Here is a 19,544-nt window from a genome sequence, read left to right as displayed (position 1 = left end):
TGGTTTAGTTGTGTGGAGTGTGGGATTTTTGTAGAAGGGAAGGGAGAAGAAAAGGTGGGGCCTACTCGGATGACACGAAGCGAAACTTCCACTTTACTTGTTTTTTTTCACCGAAATATTGACTAGTCTCAGTGGTTTGAGAGAAAAAAAATCCACATAATTAATAATTTGATAGGAAAATTGACAATTAAGTTGTAATTTAAAAAAAGATAAAGATATGTATACTTTTTCTTTTATTCTATTAAAATATTTAGGGTTAAATACCTCAGAGGTACTTGAGTTTTACGTGTTTTTAAATTTAGTACCTCAGTTTCATTTCGTATCACAGGTAGTACCTAAATTTGGAAGAAAAAATCATTGTCAAATTTCTCGTCCAAATTTCAACTTCTCGCCACGTGTCAACCGCTGAGGTTGACACGTGACACCAAAAAAAAAATTTAAAATTTAAAATTTAAAAAAATGATTAAAATTAAAAAAATAACTAAAAAAAAAAAAAAAAAAAGGGTGGCTCCTTGGCCACCATGGGGGTGGCCGGCCACCCCCTTGGCCGGTCTGGGGGGTGGTTCGGCCACCTCACAGTTGAAAAAAAAAAATAAAAAATAAAAAATTAAAGGGTTTTGGCCCTAGGGGGTGGTTCGGCCACCCCACAGTTGAAAAAAAAAAAAAAAAAAATTTGAAGGGTTTTGGCCCTAGGGGGTGGTTCGGCCACCCCAGACCGGCCAAGGGGGTGGCTCGGCCACCCCAGACCAGCCAAAGGGGTGGCTGGGCCACCTCCTTGGCCAAAATGGGGGTGGCCGGCCACCCCCATGGTTCTTTTTTTTATTTTTTTTTTTTTATTTTTTTAATTTTAAACATTTTTTTAATTTTTTAATTTTTAATTTTTAATTTTTTTTTATGTGGTGCCACATGTCAATCTCAGCGGTTGACACGTGGCGAGAAGTTGAAATTCCCACGAGAAATCTGACAGGTACTACCTAGGGCTTTTTTCTTCCAAATTCAGGTACTACCTGTGATACGAAATGAAACTGAGGTACTAAATTTAAAAACACGTAAAACTCAGGTATCTCTGGGGTATTTAACCCAAATATTTATTCTCATTCTTTATAAAGAATAGAATGGTAAAGAAGAGAATGAGAGAAAGAGGGATGGTAAAGAAGAGAATGAGAGAAAGAGGGATATATATATATATATATATATATATATATATATATATATATATATATATATATATATATATATATATATATATATATATATATATATATTAAAGTTATCTCGCACCGACGTATAATCGTATATATTGTGTTTTAAATGGGTCACATTTTTATTTGGGTAATCTTAAATATTAAACTCTCATCCCATTAGGCTGATGTAACTTGTACATCGGACCTTGAATTTTTTTTCTTTTTTAATAAAGGTTGATCCAATGGCTGATGGATACTACTACATCAACTCAGTGAAATGAGAATTGAGTAAGTAGCATTACTCTTTTTGTTTTTATTAAGTGGTTGACATTAAAGTCACTTAAAACATATCATCAAAGCCGTGTAACTTAAGTGTAACAAATAAGTGTGAAGAGTAATATTATTTTTTTCTATTTGCTCAAATTAAAAGATTTGAATTAAAAAATAAAATAAAATAGAAGAAGAAGCTCCAATGATTCCTTGTATATGAATAATCACTTTAGCATTTTGTTCCAAATGAAGTACAATGTTTCAAAATATTTTGGGGTGTAGTTTTTCAAAATTTGATGAAAATTGAGATTGAAAAACCAAATGTGAATGCTCAAATGAATTAGGGCATATGATTAGGAAAGTCAAAATGGGTAGGAAATTCTCAAGAGCTGAAGAAGGGAGGGATTAGCAAAAAATGGATTTTTGAATGGTTATGTAATGCCCGTGAGCCAAATATAATGACCTCGTATAATAACGCTTTTTAGAGAAGTTTTTTTGTTTGTTACTATATATATATATATATATTAACAAACAAGTTTAAATAAAAACATTTATAAAAAAATAGTTAAAACTATTTTTACTTGAGTAATTATACAAAGAGGACTGTATTGTATCCTCTCAAATGTCATGTGACTTTTTAAATTACCATTAAATTTTTTAAAATTATTATTGAATTTTGATCCAATGGTAATTTTAAAGTCACGTGACGTTTGAGATGACACAAATAAGACTCTAAGTCTCCTTATAGCATTACGCATTTTTACCTTTTCGTCATATTACAACATTTTTCAACTAAAAATAAAAAAGCACCCTTTAAAAAGTGTTATCAAACGAACATATATATATATATATATATATATATATATATCATTTTTGTGAGAGAAATATGATTTTTTTTTTTTTTTTAAATATAACTTCATTTCACAGAGTAAGGTTACAAGATTAAAATAGTGGGGTGAGCTCCCCAACAATAAACTCAAAACTGATATAGCTAAGCCAAAAACAATAACCTAACCGGGAATAAGAGAATTTTCAATCCCAAATAAATCAAAAATTTCCTGACCCTATCTACCTTGAACAAAGCCAATGATTTGTCCGCACAAAATTTGAACCAAATTAGTGTTGATAAGGAGCATGGCCTTTTGCAGAATCTTCAACCCTGCTTCAACCCTGCCAAGATTAACAAACCCTTTTCGATAGGAAGATTTTTTCTTCGGATAGAGAAATATGATTTGAGTGGTCGAAGTAAATTGAAAGGTGAAAACTTTATATCTTTTTTTAGTCAAAGAAAAATAAATATTTTGTTTTTATTTGAGGAATGTAGATCTTAATGTGTTTGTTTCTTATGGAATAATTTGCCGTTCAATTTAGAAGGAGGTAACGTTTCACTCCCGGAGTCCACACTCGGGTCAAAAAAGTGAAATAAAAAGAATAAAAAAGTTGGGATTTATTATTTAAGATTCGATTGGTGGGACCGGTGGCCGGACTTGAAGGCCGGAGAGTTTGAACAGAGAAAAGAGAGGTTTCTTGTTTATTATTTTTGTTCGTTTTTGGGCCCGCGCCGCTAAGGAAAAGGAAACGGGGTTGTTTAGAGACAGAATGGGAACCGCATATCTGCCGTATCACTACGGAATTACCACCAACGGACCAGATTCAAAGAAAATGGTATGAGTTGGTCTAACAATTCACCCATAAAAACCAAACTCATTTGACTCAAAAAAAAAAAAAAAAAAAAAAAAAAAAATCTCTGTGGATGATTTTGGCTTCAATTTGATTCCTCAATTTTATTAGCATTTTTTTTTTTTGAAAAATTTTATGGCTTTTTTTTTTTTTTGGCAAAAGAAGTACATTGCAATTTTATGATAGTTTAAGAGAAGATAAATTATTAAAACACTCACACTACACAACAATAACACAACACCAAGGCAAAATGGAGTGGGGCCTACACATGGACCCCACTCAATTGTGCCTTGATGTTGTTTTATTGTTGTGCAGTGTGAGTATAAGGATCACTCCGCAACTTTTTTTTTTTTGAGGGGAGGATGATTCTGATGTACGATAGACGAGGCATGCAAAGCAATCTCTTAGAAGTTGGCACAAATTTCGTTAGAAATTTATTAGAAGTTGGCTTTAGCCAAATTAAGACAGAATATTTTGTTAGAAGTCCGTTCGAGTAGATCCATTTAACGCATAATAATTTGAGCAATTTTATAATTTTAGCAACAAATCAATTCCATCCCCTTTTTAAGTTCTTCTAAAATTGGTATAAGAGGAATCATTTTTTGAATTCAATTTTGATGATCAAAATATGTGTGGGATTTGGAAATTAAAAAAACACAGCTCTTAAATCACTTTTGTTTAGGTCATGATTGGAAGGATAAAATAACTCCAAAGTTAAAACACGTGTGTTTGACAAGTCTCCCCCCAAAGCAAGGCGGGCAGCTGTAGTTGCTTCAAAAGGATGCTGGTTGCTGAATTCCACGCCCACTCTACTCTATAATATTCAAACAATTATTAGTGATTGAAAACCTCCCAAGGTGGTGGTTGCTGCTTTTTTGACTTTACATTCCTAATTTAGATCAACCATTTTTATTTTTATTATTATTTTTATTTTTTAGTATTCGTACATGAAAAATGTTCTCTAATAGGTCGGATGGGTGAGAATACCCTGCGACCTGCCCTAGGAAGTGGTCATTGGGGTAGGAGAGTCCCAAGTGACTGGTCCTCTCTTGAATTGGGTGGAGGTTTCCTGTGAATCACCTTCACAAGGATGGGGATAAGTTGTCGGAGAACCGCTCCACCCAGGGGCGGAGCTACAGCATTTAAGATTTAGGAAGGTAAAATTGAAAAAAAAAAATTGGGGGGCAAAACAAAAAAAAAAAATTTAAGGATAAAATTTTAATTTTCTTTTTAGGAGAACCTTGGGACTAGCTCCGCCCCTAACCCCACCACTACCAGCGAAAATTCCTCTACCATGCACGGGTAACCTTTACCCCATTTTTTTTTTTTTTTTTGCAATTATTTTCAAAAATATGTTGATGTGTTAAGAATGTGAATTCTTGTATTTGAATATGTGATAAAAAATTCTTTAGCCTTTTAAGTGGCAGATTTACAGAAGGAACAATTTTGATAAATGTTTAAAATACACATGAACTAGAAGTGGTTTTGGTTGGGTGGAAGGCTCTCTTGTAAAGTAGTGATATATAGGAGACGGTTTTCCGTATCATTTTCTTTATTGATAGATTCTCCAAATAAGCACATATCTCGAATTTTCCGAACGAAACCCAACAACCCACAGATTCGAATCCACAACCCACAGGCACAGTACGACAAGTTTCACACAAAAAATTACTAATACAGTAGTAATATATAAGGGACGGTTTCCCGTAGACGGTTATTTGTCCCCTACCTATCATTTTCCTCTCTTGTAAGTGCCATGTCCCTTTCTTTTCCTGTTTTGACACCTATACCAGTATATGGACCCTTTTCTTAGCTTTTACTCGAGGTGTAGAAATGGAATATATTATCATTCTAAGGACTATCACTATCAAATAAAGAAAATACCCTAAGCAACATGTACGGCCCACGTAAGAACCACCTTATATAATTCTCTACCATGTTTTCCCATGTTAATCTTCAATTCCAACTGGCTAGCGTGTGCGTGGATGTGTGTCTAAACCAGTACTTGATCGATCTCCATGCCCCCACCTAAAGACAAGCATCCCACTTAACCCGGACGTCAGTGGACTGTAGACGTCATAGTGCTTATGAGTTATGAACATGCATGGGGCAATGACAAATTTGACTTTGCTTTTTTTTTTTTTTTTTTTTTTTTTTTTTTTTTTTTGGGGGGGGGGGGAATCCTAGATATTCAAAAAAAAAAAAAAAAAAAAAATTTAGAATTCGGTTCTAACTTAATGTGTCACAATCTCATGAGATCTATCATTTTGAGAAGTGTGCCACTATTTCACAGGATTGTGATACATCAAGTTGGAACCAAATTCTAGAAAAAAATGTTGAAATGACTAGCATTTTTCTTTGTTTTTTAGATGGTGTTTTTTGCTTTTTAAAATTATTTGTTAATGCTTTTAATTTTAATTTTAATTTTTGCTAAAAAAACTAAAAGTTCCACCAAAAAGTGTTATAGAGCATCTCTTAATTAGGCAAAATATATATCTAATCAAAAAGTGAAACTCTTTACTTTAACTCCTCATTTTTCAAGAGAAAATTCAAAAGATTTTCTATTCTCTTCTTTATTTTATTTAAATATTATTTTTCTTTATTTTTTATTTTATTCTTGTAATTCTTCTGGTTAACCCTACTGTTACAATGCACCTTCAATGCATTCTCCTCCTCCAAGATTTTGGTAACCATTTCAAGATTTTTTAGTATCTTCTTAAGATTCGAAAAATATAATGATTTCCTTCTTAAGACATTGCTTTCATTATTTTCTTGTCCTTTAGGAATTCTACCTTAACCTTCACACCATAATTGATCCCATAATCATCAATCCTTTCCCTTTAGTTATTATGCATGTATTTTATTAAATTTATTAACATTACACTTGCTTTCACATTTTAATCTATGACTTTGAACTAAAGAATGTATGACAGTTGGTAGGGGCGGAGCCATCTTTTGTAATTGAAAAAAAAAAATGGAGAGAGCCAAAAAACATAAAATTAAGGGTAAAGTATTTATTTATTCCCCCACCCACCCCCCAAACAAAAGCCCCTTGCTATAGGGTGGGCCTTAAGGAAGCCGAGGAGGGTGGAGGTTGAGGGAGAGAGGTAGAGTGGGGAGAGGGGTAGAAGGGGTTGGCGGTGGTGCAGGGAGAGAGGGAGAGGGTTAATTGGTGAGAAAAGATTAATATTTAAATAAAATATTGATTCTTTCTTTCTCTTTGACTTTAAGAAAAATATATAAAAAGAAAAAAACCTGAAAGTTGATATTTAAATAAAAATAAATATTATAATAGAAAATCTCGTGAAGTGTGTATAAAAAAAAAAAAAAAAAAAGGGGTAATAACTACAATAAAAATTTAAAATTTTCACTAGATATTTTAACTATTATTACTGGAAATGCTCTAAAATGTAATATGTTGTGACGGTTTCTGGTATAGTGTGATTGACGCATTCTTCAGTGTTCTTCACGCTCAATGATCACTGCAAAACAACTAAAACTACGACTTTTCAGAAGGTCTCGCTCTGATATCTAAATTAGCTTATGAGAGAAAAGTATGCTCAATACATAAAACAATCAGTTTGTCGTTTATACCTGGGTATGAGCCTATTCATAAGCAAAAATATATGTGGAGTCAAACTTGAATTAGGTTTACTACTCCTACTTCAACTTGGAGTGTCAAAAGTTTTATTTAGTCTGAGAGTCTTACCTTCATTCAACTGGAAGTTATACTGTTAACCAAATTCTTCGATGAATCTATATATATTGGACCCGAATTAAGATTACTATCAATTCGATTTGGAGTAAAATTATTTCCAACATAATTTGTGATCAATGATATTCGATGGAAATAATAATTATTAGTATAATCATGGACGTTATTATGGAAAATGAGCAACTTTTTTTTTTATTATTATTTATATTGATATTTTTAAATTCAAACAATCAATCATATAGGACATCCTAGAATGGAAATGTGAATTATTTTTTTAGGGTGGCAGAAATGACGTGGATTCTCCTTTGCTCGTCTTCGTTGCTTTTCTCGCCGTGGTTTTGCGTTCAAAAACTGGTCTAACACAGTAGGTAAAAAGCAGATGGAGGGCTTTTTCACATCACATGCATGCCGACGACCGGCTTCAGATTTAGAACGGAAAAATGAGAAGTTGAAAAGCAAAAGTAAAAACACATGCAATCGTGCATCATGTGTGCGCACAGTGTACACGCCCTACTGTACAAATCTTTCTGTCAGCCACAAACGAAACAAGTTCGGTAAAAACACTGTACAAAAAAGCTGTTTTCCCCTAACAAGATGTTGAAAACTTTGAGTTGATCGATTTTGTGAAGTGAAATGATCCCTACATTCAACTTGTTGTGGGGTTATTATGAAAAATGAGTGTAGAGATCATTTCTTTTTTGTAAATATCATCTTTAGTTTGTAAGAGAAGATTACGCGGGCATCTCAACGGAATAAATAAATAATTCATGATAGTTAAATTTGATTATTATGAGTTATTTTTTGTCTCTAATAAAATAGGTAAAGTAATATTTTTCTTTCTAATATGAATAGTAAATAACCAGAATAGCATGTTCATTATTCACACTCAAACAATTTTTTTATTGTTTTTTTTTTTCTTTCCTTCTTTCATATTTTTTTCTACACAAAATAATATTTAAAGAAAATAAAGAGTAGAATAGAAAATCTGTTTGAGAGAGTACATAGAAAAAAAAAATAGTTAAAGTAAACTTTTTCACTGATTACTTTGACTATTATTGCTGGAGATGCTCTAATATATATAACTTTTTGGGAGGTAAATAATAAATTTTGCAGCAAGGATATTAGGAAAATAAATAAATAAATAATTTTTTAGAGCCCTTTTAAAATTTTTGGGGGCTAAGGCCCTCACCCATAAACTTGGTTTCGCCCTTGGACTAATAGCAACAGTTACTCAACCATTTTCTCTAAATTTAGGGAACAAAATTACTTTTTGCTTCCCTATAAAAAAAATACTTTACAACAGATTCTCATATCTTTCCCTATATCAATTAAATATTCATTTTTACTTTTATTTTATTCTTTTTTCTTTTTTCTACTTTTTGTCATTTTACTCTACTAACCAACTCATTTTTTCTTTTTCATATTTTTTGTCAATTGTTTATCACTATATAGTATATTGGGAATGTACAGTAACTCCCTATAGTTACTGTACATTCCTTTGAGTTACTGTACGTACATTCCCAAAGGACTCATGTAAATATAGGGCATCTGTTGTGGAAGGTTTTTTTAGTGTTTTTCATGAAATTTTTCCTAAACATAGGGAAGAAAACCAATATAGGGAGACTGCTACTAGTGCTCTTACATATATTGATGCAGTATGGCTTAATGGGATCACAAAGACGATGTTATGAGAATTAGAAATGAGATCTGATACGCTTATAATTTTTGTATAACTTCAACAACTTTTTTTTTTTCAAAATCAACCATCGGATATTTAAGACCCACATGTAAAAAAACAGATACAATAGTTAATTTGAAAAAAAAAAAAAAAAATTGTACAACAATCATTTCTCATTAGAAATTAATGGAGTAATTATTCTCTCAACAGGAAAAGAAGCCTAATCAAACCTCTTCTTCTTGTCTATCTTGACTAAACAATGCAATCCTAACTAGGAATTTTTTGAGTTCCAAGCCTCTTTCAAACAACGAGTTTGAGTGATAATTTTTTCATACTTCTTTGTCATGTACTCTTCTTTATATAGACTATAATAATCGACTTATATTAAGAAAAAAAAATTGAGAAATGATATTTTGCCAACTAAAGACACAACTATTAACACAATTATTGGCTTTTTAAAAAAAAATAAAAAATACAAAACACAAAATACAAAACAGACCCCAACTCATTTACATAATTTTGTGATTTTTGTTTAATAAAAAAAAAATTAATAATCATATCAATAATTGTGTCATGGAATATCAACATATCATATCTCAAACAAATTGGACTAGACTTAGGAACATAAAAACAGAATCTATCTCCACTTGGAAGCAAATCAGATTCTAACTCAACTTGGAAATAGTTCTCTTTATTGATTTTATGACCTAATGGAGATAAACTTCCTTATTGAAACAACCATTCGCACTCCTTATGGCTTACGTATTCGATGCTCATAACAGACAAATAATAAATAATTCACAACTCTTTTTAAATTAAGATTCTATTAAGAAATTGAGGCAAAATATTCGAATGCACTGCAAACAAGCCATTCTGTCCGACTTTTCATGAGTCTCTTCTTCACGACGGCTTGTTTTGACCTAATAAACGTTTGAATTAGCAAACCGTCAAGAGACTATTGAATTGAAAAAATTTCCTACCTAACAATTAAATAAGAGAAAACTCCATCCTTATATATTATACTGGAATCGATCCAGTTCGTGTACTAATTACCTGATATGCCAACGGAAAGCTAGGGAGCTTAAAACATAATAATGGCGATGATGCTAGTTTGTGAATGAGAGTGATGATGCTTGGACTCTTTTATGTTATTTTTATTTATTTATTTATTTATTTTAAATAAACTTGTAAACAATAAGAAAGTTATAACCTATAGTACTCTTGACCTTAAATTAATATGTCTCGATCAAAATCATATCAATCTTATTAAACCCCAAAAAGTGCATGAGATTGGATAATGAATGATAGCAAGCAAACTGCCCACATGATAAGTTTTTTGGATCTTCTTCTTTATGGTAATTGCAATTATTTCTTTGGTTTTTGTTTTTCTTAATTCTTATTTTTATTTTCTAGGATATTTTAGTGTGTTTACAACTCGAGAAACATCACTCAAATATGAATTTTGTATTATATTTAATTTAATTCACCTTCCCAAACATGTTTTTTTTTTTTTGGGGAGAACTTCATTTATAACCCATAATCTTTCATCACTATTGAAAAAATGTACCAAAACTTTAAAAAGTGTCAATTTAGGGTATCCATCTTTCAATTTTTTTAATTCCAACCCTACGTTAGAATTTTTCTTTAAATCCTGTCAAAATTTTCAAAAAAACTCATTTTTTTTTTAGGAAAAAAAAAAAAATTGCTAGGATTTAAGTATTGGTCAAAATTTAACGGAATTTGCAAAAATACCCATTCCTTAATCTTTGAATTTTTTTTTATTTTTTTTTTAAGGGAAAAATCATATTTAGTTCTTAGGTTTTTATTTTATTTGAATTTAGTTCTTGAGTTTCTAATTTCAAGAATATGATTCTTAGATTTTGCACAAATGTTACATAGGTCCCTTTGTCACTTTTTTCCTAAATTTAATAGTTTGACATATTTCATGTGTATCTCAATTGACGCATCAACGTCCATATCAGCATCTAATACTAATATCACATCATTAAGCGTCAAGTCATCCATAAAAAAAAATAAAAAATAAAAAATAAAAAAAAAGAAGAAGAAGAAGAAGACCAAACTTTAAAAATAAAAACCATATTCTTCGTCATTTTAATCTTCTAGATTTATAATATTAGATGAAAAACCGTTAACTTTGATGCTGACATGGACATTGACATTGTATTGGGTGCTTACATGAACCCTATAGTGTCAAATGAATACATGTAACAAATGAAAAATCGTTAACTTTAACGGTAAAGTAATAGAGGAATCAATTTGAAACTTGGGCAAAACCTAAAGACCTTATTTTTTAAATTGAAAACCCAATGACTAAATCTAAATCAAATGAAAACTTTTGAGAATTTTGAGAGGATTTAATGAAAAATTCTAATAGAGGGTTGAATATATATATATATATATATATATATATATATATATATATATATATACTTTTTAAAGTTTTGGTATCTTTTTTCAAAAGTGATGAAAGATCAAAAGTTATAAGTGAAGTTCTCCATTTTTATTTTCTAAATCATCCAAACATAATTTCAAAACCTTTTTTTTTTCAATATATATTTACAATTTTAAAATAATAATAATAATAAAAAAAAAAAAAAAAAAAAAACTAACTGCATATTCAAATGAGCCCAATGCTACTAACCTTTCTGGGTGCCTGAAATTAAAAGCCAACTCTCATATGCAATAATGCGAATGTGCAGTTAATATCGGTGAACATCGTTCAATGGGTTGGAAATAAAAATCCGGATCTACATAACCTAATGAAAGTAAAATAAAAAATTGTATGAAAAAATCACTGAACTCTTGGACAGTAAGGTGAATATTAATCTGTTTCTTAGAAAATTTTTGCCTCCCACTTATATAATAAGTTTTGCAAAAAAGAATACAACAATTCTGTCATCAAGATACAATATTGTCCGAATGTAGTGTGCAGATTAGAAATTATGAACCAAAAATTATGTAACAGCAGAAAAAAAAAAAAAAAAAAAAAAAAAAAAAAAAAAGAAGAAGAAGAAGAAGAAGAAGAAGAGAAGAAAAAGATTACATAAAATATACAGGAAAAATATATTTTATATATTACAAAAGCAGTTTATTATAGTTTCTAACTGTTGAAAAGGCAATTTCTGACTGTTGAAAAAGCAGTTAGAAAATCTAGTTTATGATGGTTGAAAACATAGTTAAATATTTAAAAATATGACTGTTAGAACAGCATTTGTACACATCAGAAAAATACATACGTAACTAATAAACTTGTGGCTAAGTGCGTCTAAAGAGACTGAGCAATACGCGTGCGTGCGACAGCCTTCACACTAAATGACACAACTAGCACGTATATACTCAAAAAATCTAATATAGCAACCATCTTCCGGTGGTTGTTGTTTTTACTAGTTGTGGCTCTTTGAGTCCTTTTGCCATTTATTACCGCCTAGTGTGGCCCTAGAAAAGGCCCGGCTCGTTAATGGTTTTTCTGAAATCATAGATGATTACCATTACCTACTGTTACTCATTTGTGTTTGTATTTTGCTGCCTTTTCCGTTGTGGTTCGGTTAATTTGTAGTTTGATCCCCTTCCCCTTTCCAATGTTGAATAAAAAAATAAAAAATAAAAAAACTCCAAAGACATACACTATAGAAGATTTACATTACAAACTAGTCAAATTACAAAACCTTAATAATTTTAGACTCAACTTGCAACCTCGATAAATAACATGTTCACCTCCTATTGCAGTGGCTCTAGAATCTCTGGCCTTCTTTTACGGGAATCACCTTCACAAACAAACCTTGTCCATTGCAACCCAGAACTTTGGTGGCTAAAGGTTTTTCTGTAGTTTGAATAATGAAAATCAAGGAGAGGTTGTGTATAGTTTAGGCTCAAAACTGTCTAAATTTCTCTCAAAGAACAATGAACAACAGCTATTGGGTTTTATAAAAGTCATAGGTCATTAGGGTTATATAGGTAGAGAGAAAAAAAAAAAAAAAAAAAATCAGTCAAGCCAATTTAGAATTAAAATACTTTGCGGCTACTTCGTTTGAACGAGAGTTAAGTTCATTCGAACAAGAATTAGGGTTTAATAAATATCACATTACTTTGATTGAACGAGGTTCAATCAAGACTACATTTAAGGCTCTTGGTTCTACATTTATGAACATCTTTGATTGATCAAGGTTTGATCGACCTTGTAATCGAGGCTCTCTGGAAGTTGAATTTAAATGGTTTGATTTCTTCGATCGAACAAATAACAATCATCTTTGAAATCGAAGCTCTTTGGAACTTGAAATTTGATTAATTCATCACTCTGATTGAATGACCTGCAATCATGCTTACGATCGAGCCTCTCAAGTTTAAACCATGAAACATGATTATTTAGCTTGATCGAACGAGGTACGACCGAGGTTGTGATCGAAGCCTTCTGTTCTTCAGTTCCATCCTTTTCTTAAATCTCACTTGAGACCGACTTAACCTTAAACCTAAACCTCATAACTTAACATATTTGACACAAAATTTGCAAACACTAAAACCTAACAATTTTGAAGTTGAAACTAAAATTTCAAATCAGATGTAGCTACACTCAAAGGTTGTTATGTCAATTATATATGTATGTGTGCTTAAGCTACATCGAAGAATTTGAGTAGACAATATAAGTTGGTGACAAGTGCTTGATGCCCGTGCACAAATGCATTCTCCATTCATAGTGTCTAATCTCAAATGTCCTCAAACATTCGAAATGTATATATATATATATATATATATATATATATTAAGATTGGGCACCGATACCCTTAGATCGATACTTAGCTCACATCGACAGTCAAGACTCTAAGGAACTCTCAAATAGACTATCTAGTGATAATCTGAAAAACTTGTTTTGTGTTCAAAAACAAGTTTCTAACAAGCCTAGTACGATTATTGATAACTTAGGTGTCTCTAATTTGCATGCTTCTAATTCTGAAAGAAAGTGTTTATTTGTTAAGCATGAATAATCTGAACCTCATGTTACTTGTTTAGATAGAGGTAAAAATATCATTGTTCATGAGCATGTTAAAATTGAATATGATATACCTGTCAAGAAGCATTCTAAATCTAGATTCATTCCTACTTGTCACCATTGTGGGATTGTTGGTCACATTAGACCAAATTGTTGTCAGTTGAAATCCCAAAGACCTTGGAATAAGAATGATGTTCATAAGAAATTAAGAAAAAGAAGTTGTAAAGCCTTTTTTGTCTAAATATGTCCCTTCGCATAGGAGACAACTTTCTCAAAGGCTTGTCCTGACTTTCCATCATTGTGGCAAAATTGGTCATACCCAACCTAACTGCTTCATACTGAAGGCTCATGAGCATAAGTATAATACACTACAAAAAAACAGATACTTAGAGCCATTTTTTTAGAACCGTTTTTAGGGCTTAAAACGGCTCTAAGCAATTTGAGCTCTTTTTTTTTAGCCGTTTCGAGAACGGGTCAACACATCAAATATTAAAGACCCGATTTGAGTCATTTTTATTCAAAACGGCTCTAAATTGAGCCGCTTTTATAAAAATGGTGCTAAAAGGTTAGAGCCGTTTTAGAAAAGCGGCTCTAAACGGTTAGAGCCGCTTTTTTAGAAAGGCTTAAAAAGGTTTTAAAGTGGCTCAAATCGGTTAGAGTCGCTTTTTTAAAGCGGCTCAAAACAGTTAGAGCCGCTTTAGAAAAACGGTTCAAAAATTTGAGTCGTTTTAAAGATCTTAAAACGGCTCTAAATAAATAATAAAAAAAATGAAATCGTTAGGGTCCCTAAAACGACTCTAAATAAAAATTAAAAAAAAAAATCATTTTTTTGGAGTCGTTTTAGGGACCGAAATATATATATTAGAAAAATGAATCCACAATAGTTCATAGAATAAAAAAACCATCTTATTTTTTTAGATGAATCACAAGGTTTATAGAACAAAAACACAACGATTATGAGTAAATCATTCACTTTTGTTATATTAATCGATGTGAATGTTCTCCAACAAACTCAGAACAACACAATAGAAATTGTTAAGTTCTAAAAATCTATAAAATGATCAACTTCTATTGCAAGATTCATGACCTAACAAGAAAAGATTATTTGACAAACAAATTAAATAACACAAATTTGTGTTCAAATAATTGAAAACTCTTTAGTCAAAATATTTTCACTTCCAATCCCTAACACATGAAATTAAGTTTTTTTCTGACAAACAAATCAATTATCAGATATTTTTTCAAAAAAAAAAAATCTTTATCTTTTTAACCTAGAATTGATTCTATTTTTCTTGTATGCGAATTGCATACCACAAACTTTAATAGTATTTGAATTCTCATAAGTTTAAATACTATTATTATCGTCCTAATCAAAATATTTGTGAAACCATCAACACGAATCAACCTTTAAGATTGTTGGAAATAATTTTGGATGATGCACAAAATTCTTATTGAAATAAAATAATATCAATATGAAAATTAACAATTAAATAAATAATTGGTTGAAAATATTCTTGTTGATACTAGACCATATTAATCTGAAATAATAATAATAAAATAAATACAGTACAAGAGATTAAAATTAAAGCAAGAAAATATCTCACAATGTTATAGAATCATGCAAGAACGTTGTCCTTAAATATTGATTCGTACCTCCCGGGGTATATAACTCGGTGTGAACGGATCTCTTGACACGCAACCTCCCAGGATTAGAGTATATCATCTATCTTCGTTAAGGACACACTTCCAAGAACAAAGATCAAATAGAACAATCCTTTGATCAAAGTAAATGAGAGACTTCAGAATATTTTTCTCGTAGAAAAGCTAATAATATAACAAATAGCTTTGTATCTTCAAACAAGTGTTTTGACAACACTACATATACATTGAAAACAAAGTAATTAATAATATCGATCTGTGTAAGAAGACGTACGTATTTTCACCTTCTTTTGAATTGAAGAAGATTTTTTCTTTTATAAACAAATAAATGCATGCTGACTTTCAAAGGATCATGAAGGTGCATCAATGTAGCGCCTCGCCTTTACTTTTTTTTTTTTTGAACAAGATAATCTCTAATTCTTCATTCATCAAAACATATAGTGATCCCACAAAACAAAGAGGATCTAGGGAGAAACTGCTTCCCTAAAAACAATGGTGGATATACAAGAAGGAATATTATCCCACCACAACACATTAATTTTATTACAAATAGCTTCTTTGGCAAGACAATGGGCTGTCAAATTCATCTCTCGGAGAGTGTAAGTAAACTTACTGGACCTTAGCCCAAGTTTTTCCTTATTAATGCTCTCTATGAAATGGCCGGAGTTAGAGAGGTTGGGGGTTCGAATTAATCTCTGACACTACCTGTTTTGCATCCCCTTCAAAGATGACATCACAAAAACCGACTTCCTTCCTGAACAATACAGCTCCAAGGGCTGCAATAGATTCTGCAATCTTTGCCTGCACCTTCAATTTATAAACAATGCTCCGAGCACCCAAGAAAAGACCCATATGATCCCGAACAATAATCCCTACACCAACATATCCCTACCGAGCATCTAGAGCTGCATCAAAATTAATCTTAACAGCACCTAGTGGGGGCGGGCGCCAAGCTTCAAAATGAAGATTTTGTCCCAGATTACCCAAACTCGATTCCCTTATTATTTCCAACTGCTTGCTCATCCGGAAATCTTCTAAAGACTTCAAAGCTCCTCTAAAAGTTTCATCTGGATGCTGAAACTGGCCCTAAAAAATATGTTTGTTTCTACGAAACCATATTGCCCGTGCCACCACAATCATAAACTCAACAATCTCTCTAGGGAACTGTTGCAAACATTTGGCAAAAAGTTCCCTGAAAGAAGAAACTACCCAGCTGCACTTGTGGAAGCCCAAAAAAGTTCCCTTATCAATGTAGCGCCCCGCCTTTACTTAAGGAAAGGCGAAAGTAAAAATCTCCAATCTCTACTAAACACTACCATCTTAACCTCAATATCATCAGAGTTCATATATCTCACAACGGAATTTTTTTTTCTTCTTCTGAGATAACCCTCATAGAACACATCAGAGTTGAAATGATGACTTCTATATTATATAGATTTGTACATTGTACTTTACATGATAAAACAACACTAGTCAAAAGTGCCACAAACAGCACATAAGTAGCTATACATCAAAAGTACTTAGAACATGTCTAACTATAGATATACTCCAAAAGATAGACATTTTCTGGATATTTACAACAACTAAGGCATATGAAAACTTGATCCATAATACCCTAGACAGGCGTATGGATCCTCTTCACCCACTTCTATACCTGCATCAACATCTATGTAATTGTGGTGTTGTCACATTTACATAGGCGGATTAATGAGTCCACGGTCTCAATAAGTATAAGAAATTACTGAGCATTTCCAAATATGAGCCAACTTTTTAGAAAATGTTTCCAACATGGTAATTATAATAACAGCTACATTAGGTTTACCAAAAAAAATCATTTTATGTAACAAGGCTATGCTGGCAAAGCAAGGGTGGAGGTTTATCCAAAATCCAACTTCTCTTATAGCATAAATTTTTAATGCCAAGTACTACCCAAGGGGGGATTTTTTGGGGGATGCTCTAGGCAACCGACCATCATATGTTTGGCGTAGTATTTGGCAAGCCAGGGAGCTATTATCTCAAGGTTTAATTTGGAGGGTGGGAGATGGGAAAAGTATTAAGATCTGGGAGGATCGTTGGCTCCCCACCCCTCACACTTTCAAAGTTCAATCGTGCCCCTCGTCTATGGATAGTAATGCCCTGGTGGCTTCTCCCATTGATCCACTCACTAGAAATTGGAATTCTAACCTAATAAAGGAAGTGTTTCAACATGAAGAAGCTATTGTCATCTCTAACATTCTCCTTTGTCCCCTTCAACCACCGGATCGGCTAATTTGGCGAGGAACTACAAATGGGGTTTTTTTTCAGTACATAGTGCATACCATTTGGGGAAGGAAATTCAAGATACCATGGCTGCTCAAAGCTCTAATGCACGCAAGGATCAGGATGTTTGGAAGCATTTATGGGCTATGTCAGTGCCGACTGCAGTGAAGAATTTTGCATGGAGAGCATGCCATGAGGTGCTGCCTATTCGTGTTAATCTAAAGAAAAGAAAGATAGTGGAGGTAGCTACCTGTCCTTGCTATGAAGCTGCAGAAGAAACTTTAATTCATGCTATTTGGGCTTGTCCAGCAGCTCAAGATGTGTGGGGTTCTCATTTATCTTATTTCCACAAGTGTAGTTGGGTAGTTTTGTCCTTTAGGGAACTCTTTGCCAAAGGATTGCAGTTTTTTCCTAGAGAGATTGTGGAGCTTATGACTGTGGTGGCACAGGCAATATGGTTTCGTAAAAACAAGCTTATTTTTTTATGGTCATTTTCAGCATCCAGATGAAACTTATAGAGGAGCTTTGAAGTCTTTGGAAGTTTATCGGATGTGCAAGCAGATAGAAATCATAAGGCAACCGAGTATGGAACAAGTTCCTCATATTGCAGCCTGGTGTCCTCCTCCTCAAGGTACTGTGAAGATTAATTATGATGCTGCTCTAGACACACAACAGGGTTATGTTGGAGTGGAGATTGTTGCTCGGGATCATATGGGTATATCGGAGCCTTGTCCAGAGATTTATGGTGCAAGCAAAGATTACAGAGTCCATGGCAGCTCTTGGAGCTGTCATATTCAGTAAGGAAGCCAGTTTTATGGACGTCATTTTTTAAGGAGACTCGCTACAGGTTGTTTCGGAGATTAATTCGAATCCCCATACTTTTCGAATGTTGGCCATTTTATAGAGAGCATCAATAAGGAAAAACTTGGGTTACGGTCCCGTCGGTTCATTCACACTCCCCGGGAGACAAATTCGGCGGCCCATTGCCTTGCTAAAGAAGCTCTTTGTAATAATTTTAATGTGTTATAGTGGGAGGATATTCCTAGTAATATCTCCACCATTGTTTTTAGGGAAGCAGTTGCTCCCTAGATCCTCTTTGTATTGTGGATCACTTTCTATTCTTGATGAATGAAGAATCAGAGTTATCTTGTTCAAAAAAAAAGAAAAAAAAGAAAAAAAAGATAATCACTATAGAGCAGTTTAATAATACATAATAAAATTCACTTATCTTTTTAGTGACATTTATTTAATACGTACGGCTTTATATATATATAATGCATTCTTCTCTCATTTTTCTCTAAGAAACTCTTTTGGCTCATCCGGCTTTCTAAATGATTTTAACCTTTCGTTTACGGCTATCAGAAGGCACCTTCGGCTCCTTGTTTAAACATTGTTCATGAAAAACTTTCTATTATCTAATTTAATCTGGAAGGTCACTTCGGCTTCCAAAATTAACCTAAGAACGCCCTCAAACTTCTGGCTTCTTATTTAACTTGGAAGGCCCCTTCAGCTTCCACAGTTAACATAGGAAACCTTCTAGTTTCTTATTTATCTCTTATTCTCGTTAATCAAAGATATGCAATAACATGTTTCTCTTAAAGTTATTCTTTTATTCTCTTAATCATCCTCTTTCATTTCACAAATTCTTTCAATACATGTAAAAATAATTAAAACATATAATCATGTTATTCATAAAATACTCAGGCTCCTGTAATTTAAATAATCATATCTCAACACTTTATCAAATGCTTCAATAAGTAAAACAGTATCATTTCTCTGCAAGTAGTTATACTTACCACTTCGTAGACTATCTAAAAGCTCTTCTTGCCTTTAATAATGCACTAACACTCCCACTTAGTTAGCTAGAGTAGCTCCAAACCTTATTATTATTCTAAATATTTATCTCTCTCCTTTTTCTTTTTTTTCTTTTCACTATTGCACTGCACTGCGTAAGTGAAAGAGAGTAAATTTTTGATGGGATAAATACTCATGTCAAATTTTAGGATACAGTTGGAATTTTTGTAAAAGAAACCTTAAGCGGCGCCGAAATCTGATCCCTTCTCACACCTGTATTCTTGCTTCGAACTTCACTGC

General features: G+C 32.4%; 1 protein-coding gene across 1 annotated transcript; it reads left to right on the top strand.

Moving 5' to 3' along the window:
- The first annotated feature begins 17,536 nt into the window (after positions 1 to 17,536).
- Positions 17,537 to 18,251, top strand: LOC133860272 (uncharacterized). Its single transcript, XM_062295908.1, has 2 exons — positions 17,537 to 17,899; positions 17,949 to 18,251. Exons 1-2 carry the CDS (start codon positions 17,537 to 17,539, stop codon positions 18,249 to 18,251), a joined length of 666 nt encoding a protein of 221 aa, XP_062151892.1.
- Positions 18,252 to 19,544: the final 1,293 nt, after the last annotated feature.

This window comes from Alnus glutinosa, chromosome 2, assembly GCF_958979055.1.
Source record: "Alnus glutinosa chromosome 2, dhAlnGlut1.1, whole genome shotgun sequence".
Lineage (NCBI taxonomy): Eukaryota > Viridiplantae > Streptophyta > Magnoliopsida > Fagales > Betulaceae > Alnus > Alnus glutinosa.
This window is presented reverse-complemented; position numbering and strand designations above follow the sequence as displayed.

Excerpts from the sequence above, each read along its gene's own strand:
- LOC133860272 (XM_062295908.1), top strand. The coding sequence starts at position 17,537 with ATGGCTGCTCAAAGCTCTAATGCACGCAAGGATCAGGATGTTTGGAAG. Across the intron at positions 17,900-17,948 it reads TTATGACTGTGGTGGCACAG|CATCCAGATGAAACTTATAG; the intron begins GCAATATGGTTT and ends GGTCATTTTCAG.